The sequence below is a fragment of the Corvus moneduloides genome, chromosome 5 (genome assembly GCF_009650955.1).
Source record: "Corvus moneduloides isolate bCorMon1 chromosome 5, bCorMon1.pri, whole genome shotgun sequence".
NCBI classification, from domain to species: domain Eukaryota; kingdom Metazoa; phylum Chordata; class Aves; order Passeriformes; family Corvidae; genus Corvus; species Corvus moneduloides.
Window position 1 is genome coordinate 62,374,177 of NC_045480.1, and position 11,872 is coordinate 62,386,048.

The 11,872-nt window shown below is 38.4% G+C and overlaps 1 protein-coding gene and 1 long non-coding RNA gene across 9 annotated transcripts in view; one reads left to right on the top strand and one right to left on the bottom strand.

Annotated features, from left to right (window-relative positions):
• IL15 (interleukin 15) overlaps nt 1-11,872 on the bottom strand; it is a 40,114-nt gene that overhangs the window by 17,865 nt on the left and 10,377 nt on the right. For 5 of the 8 annotated variants that reach the window (XM_032108789.1, XM_032108786.1, XM_032108790.1 and 2 more), the window contains 2 exons: nt 11,704-11,833; nt 10,552-10,656 (listed from right to left, as the gene is read on the bottom strand). In XM_032108789.1, the coding sequence (XP_031964680.1) occupies nt 10,552-10,656; nt 11,704-11,766 (168 nt within the window). In that variant the 5' untranslated portion in view covers nt 11,767-11,833. Of the gene's footprint in view, nt 1-1,712; nt 1,777-10,551; nt 10,657-11,703; nt 11,834-11,872 lie in introns of those variants that run through there. The other 3 variants (XM_032108792.1, XM_032108793.1, XR_004240099.1) reach the window with 2 other exon arrangements.
• Nucleotides 5,631-10,061, top strand: LOC116443916. The gene is made up of 2 exons (XR_004240104.1): nt 5,631-7,615; nt 8,155-10,061. It is a non-coding gene; the product is annotated as an uncharacterized LOC116443916 (long non-coding RNA).

An 11,872-nucleotide genomic window follows, 5' to 3' on the forward strand; every position in this document is an offset into this window, starting at 1 on the left:
GAACAACTGCTGGACAAATGTAGCGGGGGAGGGGGGGGGGGAGTCCCGGGAGCAGGAGAATCCAGCCAGAGTCACGATACGAACACCGATACGATTTGAGCATCGTGCCCCCATTTTATTATTCGGTTACACCAAGTTATACTTTTTTTCCAAAGTTCACGCCCCTTTCCCATCAGAAAGCCTCTAAGCAGCGGGGGAGCTGACCAGTGTATACCTTTTCCCAAGGCTGTTCAAGGCTGCCGGCTAGCAGGTGCCTTGCAAGCCTGTCTTCAGCCTGAGGCCCCATCAGGGTTACTTCTGCAGCAGCCCTGGGACGCCCAAGCTCTCCTGGGGTATCCTATATTCCACAAGGAATCCCTCTACAGACAAATAATATTTCATCCTTAGCAAAATACTCAGCTTAAACACTGTGAATAATACCATATACTAATAGAGGTCCATAACACACTTGTAATAGATAAAAGACTAAAAATAGCAAATGGAATTCTCAAAATTGTGAAGTAAGGCAGTATTTTCAGAGCTTTTTTAAAAACAAGAATTATAATCTGTGGCCCTCTCTTACAGTGATACTTCTACTGGAATTTGCTGGATCCTGAATTAAAGAGGCAGGATGCAGTTTGAAACACTCTACTTTTTCTTCCGCTCTTAATCTTCTTTAAAGAGCAGAATGGAATCCTAATATGTGACAATTGCCATAGCTTTCCTGAAACCAATGAAATTTTAATTTCCAGAGTTGTTGAGAATTTGACCAAAATATTAACCAAAGAAAAACAGATTCATTGAACAACTGAGGAAGCAGCACACAAACCACTGTTAGCAGATCAACAGGCAGAAAAAACCAGAATCAGGATTCTAAGAAGAACAAAGTATCACTACTACAGATTTATTTCATAGGATAGGCAGAGAAAAGAGAAGAAAATTTGGAAAACCAATTATTTCTGCTTTATGTTACTTTAAATCACGTACAAATAAACAATGTATAGGATTGACAGCAACAGGACAATCATTCTTAGTCTCTTGTCTTTGGATACAGGAGAAACTATTATTGGAAAAGCTTTAGGTGTGTGTGCTACAGAAACCTCCACCTTTCATGTAAATTTGAATGTATTTTTGTGGAATGTAGCCACTGTGAGCTTGCACACTGGTCCACTTTTTTCTATATGTAACAGGGGCTGAGTGCAATACAGTAGGTCTCAATATTTGAGATTTCTTCAATTTATATGGATGATGATTTTCCCTTTACTTCCTGGCAGCCAAACCCAAAATGAATAGAGGAATGGAAGAAGCTGCGTGTTTGCAAAATAATGAGACCTAATGCAACACTAAATTATATTAAGCTGGTTTCTGTACTGTAGCTCTCAAAAAACCGTAAGTGGTAGTCATAGTTCTTACCAGTGCAGCACAGCAACTCATCCAGAAAACTTTAAATTTTCTTTCAGAAGGGGTGACATGACGGTACAAGTGAGAACATTCATTTAAACAAAAGTATTTTAAAAAGATTGGGAAAAGGGTGTTAAATGTAGCAGTATAATAAAATAATTGGCAACACTGCACAAGCACAAATGAATCCCTGGATGCCTTTGTATTCTAAAGCTGTGTGGACTGATACTATTGAAACAGGGGAAACTCTTGGCTAAAATTACAGGTCTGCACTGTAGGATTGCTTACTTCATGGGTTTAACATACAAAATGTCAAGCCAGAAGCAACTCACTTCATTGAGAGTAATTCAGAGAAAATTCATGATTCTGATGTGCTCATACAAGAAGCAAGATAAACTGTAAGAGATGAAATACACATTGTAAGTATAAACCATGACCACATTGCAAAAAGCCAATCAATTCTATTAGTTTTCTCTACCCATATATGTGTCTATTACTTACGAATCATGATTAGTCTTGATAAGTAAAAGAAAATATTGGGGTATAATGTAATCTGCCACAAAAATTGATACTTCTTATAAATTGGAAAAAGTGCACATCTTCAGATTAGCATCTATAATAAAAAAAAACCTCATTTTCAAATCAGACTGCTTTCCATAGCTCCCACTGACACAAATGCTGGATTCAGCTGTAGGTAACTGGTTTAGTGTATGCGCCACAATCCACATTGTGGTAAGGCATATGAACGGGTTAAGTTAAAGATCAGATTTCTCCATAAATATTTTCTTTCAAGCAAGTTTTTTCATCACTTTTGAATGGTAAGCTAGAAATCACACTTATGTCATTCTAAACAAGGACTGATACAGTGTTTTATCTGTCTCACAGTCATGGTCTCTATTAAGAATAAAAAAATTACTGGTGAATATTAATAACTGTGTGTCATACTGCGTGCCTGAACACAACTCAGTTTGCTGAAGGCAATACAACCCTGCTGTCTTATATAGGCTTTTTTTGCTTTCCCAACAGCTTACCGCTTCCCTGCCACCACAGCAAGGTATCTGCTCATCCTGAATGGAAGCCCAACATTGCAAACTAATTTACTTTCCTGTCTTGCAAAGAACAGCTAACAGAGTTGGATTTTGGCAGATACTTACCCAAATACCATGTAAGGTCCTCATGGTTGGTAATCAAAAGTCACCAAATATATTTGGCCATTCACATACAGCCTGGCACCTTTTGGTGGAAAGCCAAAATAGGCATCATGCCCATAGAGACAACATGCCAAAACCAACTGAAGGCAGCAGGGAAAATTCATGGGAACTATCACAGATGAGTCCCTAACCTGCCACCTGGCTCCTGAAACTTCCCTGACTGTATGCTGGAGAATGTTTAGACTTAGCTCTATACCAGAGTCTTATGACTGCATTCTCTATGACATGCTGCTCATAATAAATCTCTGGGCATTTCAGTGTGGGACCTCTAGGGGCCAAGGAGCCAGCTGACTCTGTCCATGTGAGCATTATTCTTTGAGGGTTTTTTTAAGACTTAACTGATAGCATTGGTTGCCTGTTTCCACAACGGGAACAAAATCAGAACAAAATGTAGTTGTCTTGCATCTGTTTTGGGTCAGAGTGAACACATCAGCACATTCTTGCTACTTTGATAGATTACACCAACTCCCAAATGAAAACCAGAGCTGTTGTCAAGGCAAAAAAAACATTTATTTTAAGGCACGAGAGAGCACAAACTTTCTCCAATGTTACTTGTGCCCTCTCCATAGGACATGTAAACTGGGTAATCAGCATAGCAGAGAGTACGGCTGAAATGCGCATGCTGAAGAATTTAATACTTTCCTTCCCTAAAACCAGGAACTTCTACATTTCTAAGCTTACTGATTTTGCTCCCACTCTCCAGTAGCTGAATTTCCAAACTATTGCACTAGACTCCTCCTCCTGAGAACACACACCTTGAAGTTTTCCCAGGTTTTGCAAGAACAGGTCCAGCAGCATTTCAGACCCAGGAAACAAAATGTTCTTCCTAATTCATTTTCAAAATTTTACGTGCTTGATTTTTTCATTAGGCTTTCCTGTCACTACTGTATGCTGTCTCAGAAAGTCATTGTTGCAAATTGATAAGGCCAGATTTAATGCTATTATTTGTTTTACACTTGGACATTGAGCCTGCAAGTTGCTGTGTCTGCTCTTGTCCCACTGGGTTTTCGACCTTTTGCTTTTAGAGCCTGAAGGACATTACTGATCGTTATCTTATATCTGTATGAACAGCCAGCAACAGTTTTGCATCAGAGTGGCCACAGAAGTCATCTTGCTGATGACCTGTTTCCTATTATAACTTCTTTACACAGCTTCTGCACATTCAAAGGCCTGCAGAAAACCCTGCTGGATGAATTATTTCCCATATAATGACATTTCATTAGCCTGTGCTGGTCTCCTGTAGTATATACCTTATGGGTAATAGGATGAGGTTATATTCCTTATGGTTAAAATAGGTACATGCTGCTGATATGAATTAGAGAAGCACACAAAATTTAGGAATAGCAGAGCTGACTGCAAGTAAAGGCCTGATGTCTCCAGCTGCTTCCAGCTGAGAATACCAAGGGAAGAGCTAGCTTATTGATACCTCCCTCTTATATCCTTGTTTTCCAACAAAAGAGACTGATAATGAAGCTTGTAACATTTGGGGCTAGCATTTTCAAGTTTATAACTTCTCTAACCCTTTTCCCCCTGCTGTTTACAGCATAGATAAATATTTGCTTTTTAATTAATTTCTTGGAATTTTATGTAAAATTTCTTCTGTGCAAATATATTTCAGCTTATGTTTCAATTTTTACAGCCACTGTTGAGTTCTAAACATAAAATATGATGGCAAGTAATTTAAAAAATGCAAAATGTTACATTAAGGAGGCCTCTTCATAATGTTAGTTTCTGAAGAGCACTGGTTTTACAAAGCATATGTAACCTAAGAGAACATAGCTTTTGGGTTTTAGGTCAGATTGAGTTTTTCTGTAAGTCACAATGTCACAATGTCTTGATAAACATACATATTACTTTCAGGACATTACAATGGAGCAAATACTGATACCCTTTTTCTGAAAAGAGGTGTTTTATTTCTTTGTGAGTTTGATCTCTTTATTTTTTTTTCAGTTCACCAGGCACTCTGGGAACATTTTCATCCTTTCAAAACTGAACAATCTAGCTGAGAAAGAGAAAACAAATTTCTTCTCTCTTAGTTTTAAACTATGAATTACAAAAAACATAGGCTTCTGTTTATTAATTCTAAATACATGGGACTATGTAGCATACATTCAAGATTACATTTTACACCAAGGCAGGAATGTGTAGAATTTTTCAGAGCACATAGCAAAGTTGCACCCCACCAACCCAAGTTTGTGGTCAGCTGAAGGGATGATAAATACCAGTTCATTATATTGATTTCAGTAAGAGGGAAGCATTTATACTACTCGAATGCTTAGCATATTTTTCCCAAAGGTGCTTCCCTGTCCTTCAGAAAATCTGAAGAACAGCAAACAAAAAGAGTAACTGTTACTTTGAGAATGCTCCTTTTTTCTTCTGTGTCAGAAATAGTTTAGGTAGTCACATTTAACTCACACAAGATTCAAATATTCTTTGATCATGTTATTTCCAGTCCCATTTCTTTGGCATCCAGACTGACAAAAACTGTAAGTAAACTAGAAAACAAACCAGAAAGCAAAAAGTTGTCATTTACAATTTTGAGAACCTGAATGTATAACTTTAAAAATTGCTTAAAATATGGCATTATGGTTTCTTACTGGTTAGAAACACCAAGTAGGATGTTTAAATAGAGGTTTTTTCATTTGCAAAAATTTTAATTGGTTATATGAATTAGAGAAAATGATCCTTAGGAAATAAGTATAAACAGAAATAAAAATTAATTTTCATGACTTAAATGAAGGATATTTTATTTTCTGATATTTTAGTCAGGACAAAACAGGTGTCATAGGTTGCTTTGAGATAAATCACTCAGTCCCAGTGTTTGGCTGCTCCATACTTTCGATATTGGCTTGAGCACTAAGCTGTTAGGAAAGGTACTGGCAAAACCCCTCACATCCTAAAGAGGGCTGAGTATCACTTGTAGCCCTTCATCTTATTGAACCACGTTGTTGTTGAAAAGTCACTTTTACTAAGGGTAATACAGAGGTTAGGGTTAGGGTTAGGGTTCAGGTTAGGGTTAGGGTTTGGGGTTAGGGTTAGGGTTGGGTTAGGGTTAGGATTCACTCTCAACACTCTCTTTCTCTGAGTGTTAGTGAAATTATTATTTTCTCGTTAAAAGTTATCACACATTCACAGCACATAAATGTGCATTATTGTCAAATTGTTCGTCTTTAGCTGGATGAAAACTACTAGAAAACTACTTTGTTCTCACTGTGACCCATATATCCTGAAATTGCTCACAGTTTAAAATGAGACCTGAAATATTCATGTGTCATTTAAATTATGCAAAATAATCTACAGCAACCATAAAATCTTATGAATCTGAGAGACATTTTCCGTTATATGCCGGCAGGAGATGAGTGCGGCTTTTGTCCTTCAAAAAATAAAACCACAAGAGTAAAAAAGACTGAAAAAGTCTTTGTGAGTTTGATCTCTTTCAAAAGTAAAACATGAGAAAGGTTGAATTTAAATGCTATACATGCGAGCTACACTTTGTGTTCTGATCATCTAGAGACAACGCAAATGGTAGCAGCAGGTACCCACAGCAGTTTTCAACTGGGTTTATACCCACTGCTTCTGAATGCCAGTGAAGATTTTCAGGGTAAACAACCATCCTCCTCCTTAGAAGTTCCCTTAGTTTCTCCTCTGTGCCTACACCGTGAAATTGTTCTTGAGAGATTGGCTACTAAACCACATACTTTGCACTTAGAACTTCAGTGCTACTTATATTATGCTTCTAAAAAGATTCTTCAACATTTTGGGGGAGCTATTTGTCTCATAACACATCTGCAACTGCATATCACAGCCTAATCTCTTGTAGTAACAGCATGTGGACTCTTCTCAAAATGGAAAAGGATATGGAAAAGAAGAGGAAAGACCTTTCAGGACATCTGAATACTGCCTTTTGCCATCATATTTGTAAGAGCCTCTGAAGGGGGAGCTGCTGGTCAGAATGGGCAAGTAAAAGATACCACTGAATTTGGATTATGCCTGACCTTGGTTGAATCAGTTGTTTTCTACAGACTAAACAAAAATTTGGTCCTAATTTATTTGGCACTTTGAGAATTTTTTTATTAAAGACTGGTAGCAAGAATGGCCAATCTTAGGATAAAATGTCCTCATATTAGCATAAGCTCTACTTTGCAACAACTAAAACCTGAGTGTTATCATCATTATTCTCATCTCAATTCCAAAACACCATTGTACCAGGTACTAGGAAGAAAACTCTATCCCAGTGAGAAGGACATGAAGACAGAAACTTAAGTCTAAAATGCCATAGCATACCTCTCAAGCTAAATGGACTTTCAAATCAACAGCAGATAAGAATGAGAAATTTTGTAGCTGATTCATATGATTCCAGACCTTAATGTAGCTATATTGTTTTATCATCTCCCCTTTGCATTGGTATCGCAATGCAAAATGAAATTCACATCACCTACTACAGAAAACTTTAAAATAAGGCCTCTTTAGAAGCCCAGAGAGTTGTAGCTTTGAACAACTAAATCCACCAAAATATGCTTGAAAAGTCTAAGATAAGGCAAATTATGGTACAACCTCTCATTCTGAATAGAAGCAAGGGAACAGGCAAATGGGGTTAGTCTCTAACTGTGTAGAACAGGATAATGAGGTGAGAAACATCTCTTTTGTATGAAACAAAATGAGCATAACTGCAGGCGCAAAGCCATAGTCCATTAAATAATACTGTGTTTGTCTGGAATTGTAATAAAACAAAATTAAAAAGTAAAATCATGTCATTATCTTGTTTTCTGTAGAAAATGGGAAGTCACAGCTACTTGTATGTAGCTAGGGATTTCTGGGGAACACAAACAACTGGTTAAATGACAAAAATTGCAGAGCAATTAAGGACAGAGAAGCAAAGAGTACAAATCATGCAAATCAAGGCTCTCTGCTGAAAAGTTTGCTTGAAAGTAAGACAAGGAGATGTGAAGAAAAGCATACTTAGGATTCAAGAGAGAGGGGAGATACCTACACAAGAATTCAGCCATGTCAATGTCAACATAAAGGTTAGCAACTCCACTTTGCAAAGAGTATTGTGGGACAGAAATCATCTGGTGCATTGTGTTATGTTGCAGGAGAAACAGCTGCATTTATAGCAGCCTTTTCTTTATAAGTTTAGTTGGAAGCTGTCTGATAGCACAGAAAAGAGAATTGCATGAAAAATATTTTTTTAATATAAACTGCACGTTTTTTATAACTAACAGAATTCATCAAAATAACTGTTATTTCTGTACCTGCATTCCTTAAATCAGTACATACAAATGGCATTGTGAGGTCTTTTTCTCCTTCAACTGCTGCCCGACCTCCCCAGAATCTCTGTTAGAAACTACTGGGGGATTTTGATTGTAGTCAGTTCAACAAAATTCCACATTCCCTCTGAAAGGACTTAATGAATCACCTGTCTTGAGGTGAAGTGAAACTTCTAGATTGTATTTAGAGGAAGAGCTTTTCCTAATTTAAAAAAAAGTGCTAATATACTGCCACTCAAAGACACTTTCATTTGAAAGTAAGTTGCCATACTGACATTTTTCTCTCTTTCCTCGAGGGAAAAAAAAAGAAAAACCAGCTGTGAATAAACTTTTCCCAGAATAACTTCATTCAGGAAAGTATTATTTCTTGGCTTAGGAAGCCACTATTGAATGCTGTGAAAGAACAGTGATTCACAAGTCTGTGCTGGACACTGATGTGGTGTCACTCCACTACCCTGCCTGTGATTCAGTCACCAGACAAAATGCCTAGGCAGGAGAATCTCGAGAAATTGTAGAATGACCAATGGAAGAGACTTTGTTTATTATCCTCACTTGGGAGCTAGGGAACAGAAAATATAACATCCATTTCTCCTTTGTGTCAATAATGAAAATTGTATTTTTCGTAAGTTTTGGAATGGTTGTTTCATGGTCTTCCCCTTGTTCCCAGTACCATCTGGAAAACTTGGAGACAGAACACATTTTCATTCAGCTTTGCAAAAAAGGTCTGATTCCAGCTTAGGCCAGGGATGTCAGAGGACTGAAGTCATTGGAACATGGACAGGAGAAAAATCCTTGCACTAGTGGCTCTTAGAATCAGTGAAGCAAGACACCAGGTGAAACACACATCTCCTCACTCTTTTTAAAATTTGGTCTCATTTTTGTGTTAGTTTGGTGGTTTATACTAAAACATGTCAGGGGAAAACTTTCATTCAGCAATATCCTTAACAATGACGTTCTAGAACCACTGAAGAGCATCACAGCTCACAGACTGGCACTGAACAGGAGCTTCTTCAGTGCCCTGCATATGCTAAGGGTAAGGGGTTATTTGTGAGCCTATAGATTAATATCTTCTTTGACTGCTTGCCTGTCAAGTTCCCAAGGACTAGCTACTTACTAACTTTTTGTTTATAGCCTCTTTTCTTCAGGTATATGAAGATAACTCATAGTAAAGTGGCCAACAGACAGAGATTCTGTTACTCAGTAATGGTGGTAATGGAAGGCTGATCTGATTTCTGGGAAACTGACTGTGAACCTTGGTTCCTAAATTTCTGGTTATGTTGTAACTACCTGTCTGTTCTGCAGAGAGTGACACCTCTTTGAGCTGACCTCTGGAAACTGTTCTGAAACTTCTGACATGAGCAGAATGTGCTTAAGTTAGCTTTTGTGCAGTAGTTTTTAAGACTACTTTATAAACAATCTCTGTTAAAAACAAGCGAAAACATAGCTTATCTAGAAAAGCATCATATAGTTCAAGTCCTTAATGATTATTAAAGATTTAAAGGAAAAGAACCTGTAGAAAACAATCACAGAGTGCACAACAATATATTTATTCTTAGTGGCTGGAATCCCCTCAGCTTTATTCCTAATAGTAGATTATTCTACTATGATTTATATTTTCAACTTATCTGCACTTTTTAATCCTTTCGAGGGGCCCAATATAGATGTTACACCTGTATGTTACACCTGGCTGTATGTTACACCTGTTTTTAGATACTAAGCCTTATAGAGAAGGATGTTGACTTTTCATTTGCACCTTCATAGCTACACCATTCACTGTGTATAAACACAAGAAACAGAATAAAATTATTAATTTAAGAGATGATAAAGTAATAGCAAAAATAACAGATGACTAAACTTATATATATCTTTAAAAGAGGTAGTGGTACAGTTGTATTTAAAAATGTTCACTGGCTTTGGAAGCAAACAGAATTTCTTCCAGAACATATGAGAATTACTTTAAGTTATCGTGAAGAGTGAAGGCTTTTAAATAGGTAAGTCACAACAGCAGCAACATTAGTATGACCAGAGGGCAAAACAAGCTTGCTTACTGATGGTCGCATAATCCTGTGTCTGCCTCTTGCTACAAGAGTAATGGCTTTTTATATTCTTTTAAGAGCTGTTGAGGAAAATCTGTAGTCAAAACAACATTGGCTGAATTTGTATTTGAAATGCTCAGCATAAATAAAGACTTGCTTGTGGTGCACTTGATTTTTCATAGCTTTGGAAGAGTAAATAACCTTAGGTTGACTCACATGTACTACTGACAATCACTGTGGAAGAACTGGCATGCTCAAGACTGATTCATGACCTGCTCCCAGTTTTCCATAGCCTTCACTGGTGACACTTGAGTTCCAAATTTTTCTCCAAAATCAGGGGGTCTTTATTTTCTTGCTTTTAATAAAAGCTAAGACTGATGCAATCACTCTGGCACTTTGCATAAATCCTACAAAGCTATTGGGCAATCAATAATTAACTCAAATTTGAGATGATTAATTTGTTCTGTGATTTCTGCAGAAAAACAACTGGAAAGCCAGCAGAAAAGATGAGAAAGACCGAGCATGAGACTCATTAACATAAGAATCATCAACCAGTAGAAGAATTAATATGAATAAGAGAACTATGTGACTTGTAGCCAATGAACATTAATGCCTTTGTTCACTAAAATTTTATAAATAGTGAAAAGTTTTGCTAACCGTTGTTCTGGCTTTGTGGAGGTGCCATCCAGCCTCCATTTCTGGGCAGAACTGTAAATTAGTCAAATACCTCAGCTCTGTGCGAGGATCTGCCTCTTCCACAACCTGTTTTGGGATGACACCAAATGCTAATGACTTTGGGGTTATAAAAAGGTCACCTGGCCACAGTGCCTACTGGAAATGCAACTGCTACTGAGTCATCTAGGAGATGTGTGGGGAGCTCTGAAGAGTGATACAGAGGCTGGACACTTTAAAGGACTTTCCCCCTGTACTAAACACCCTTGAGAATCAGGGGTTTTGACCTCCAGTGTTGTGAAATATCAGCCAGATATAGGGATTAGGTCCAAGCAGAAAAGTTGGCTAGAACTTGCTGTGCCACAAATCAACTGAAAAATATGAAAGTGAAAAAAACCCCAGATGTATTTATGATGTAATTCTGTACAACTGAACAACAAGGAGTGGGAAAATCAAAGTAGAAAATCACAGAGTGTAGGGATTTAATCTAAAATACTGGAGATGTTTCCAAGCCTTTAATTTGCTCTGTTACCTACTTCTCATGTTGGGTTGCAAAATAACATTAAGAGCTTTGCTGAAATTTCCAAAAATGTCTTTGTTGCTATTCAGGAGGCTGGGGGTGGACAACCCGGAGTGCCACAGCCTTCCTAGAGAGTGTGTCTCTTCCAGAGGCGTGGCAAGCCTCCCTGGGCAGCAAGTGATTTCAGCATTTCTCAGCTTCAAGTGATTCCAGCTCGTGTGATTCAGCTCTTTGTGAAACCACCCAAGGCGAACGCGGGGACAGAGAGACAGCAGCCTCGTATGGCAATTCCACAGAGGTGGCTTTTATTGTCCCCCAGCCTCTGTGAAGGGAAGACCAGGGACAAAGACTCCCACCCATCACGGCTTGAGGACGGAGGTTATATGGGGAAGGCAGAGGGTGGGGTAGAAACCAACTAGCCAACTGGGTACAGGCTATTACCATATAGAAACAAGGCATGCTGGGGGTGGTTCACTTTCTCACCATGACCCAGAGGAAGGTTGCTTATCTCTGGGGAAAGTCTTTTTGCCCTCAGCCCTCTCTCCTCCAAGGGAGTGCAGAGGGCTCTTGTACCAAGGGCTCCCAGCCCTCCACATGTCACATTAAGTGACTGTTACCTGTCTTTGCAGGCCGCTCAATGCTCCAGCAGAGTTTTGTGTTGGCCGTGCCGTCCCCAGCATCCTGCCCGCTGGACCATTACTCAGAAGAGAAGCACTGCATCTGGATCAGGAAACTACATTTCAGGACCTACATGTGGGAGAAAAACATGCAAGTATAAAGCCACAG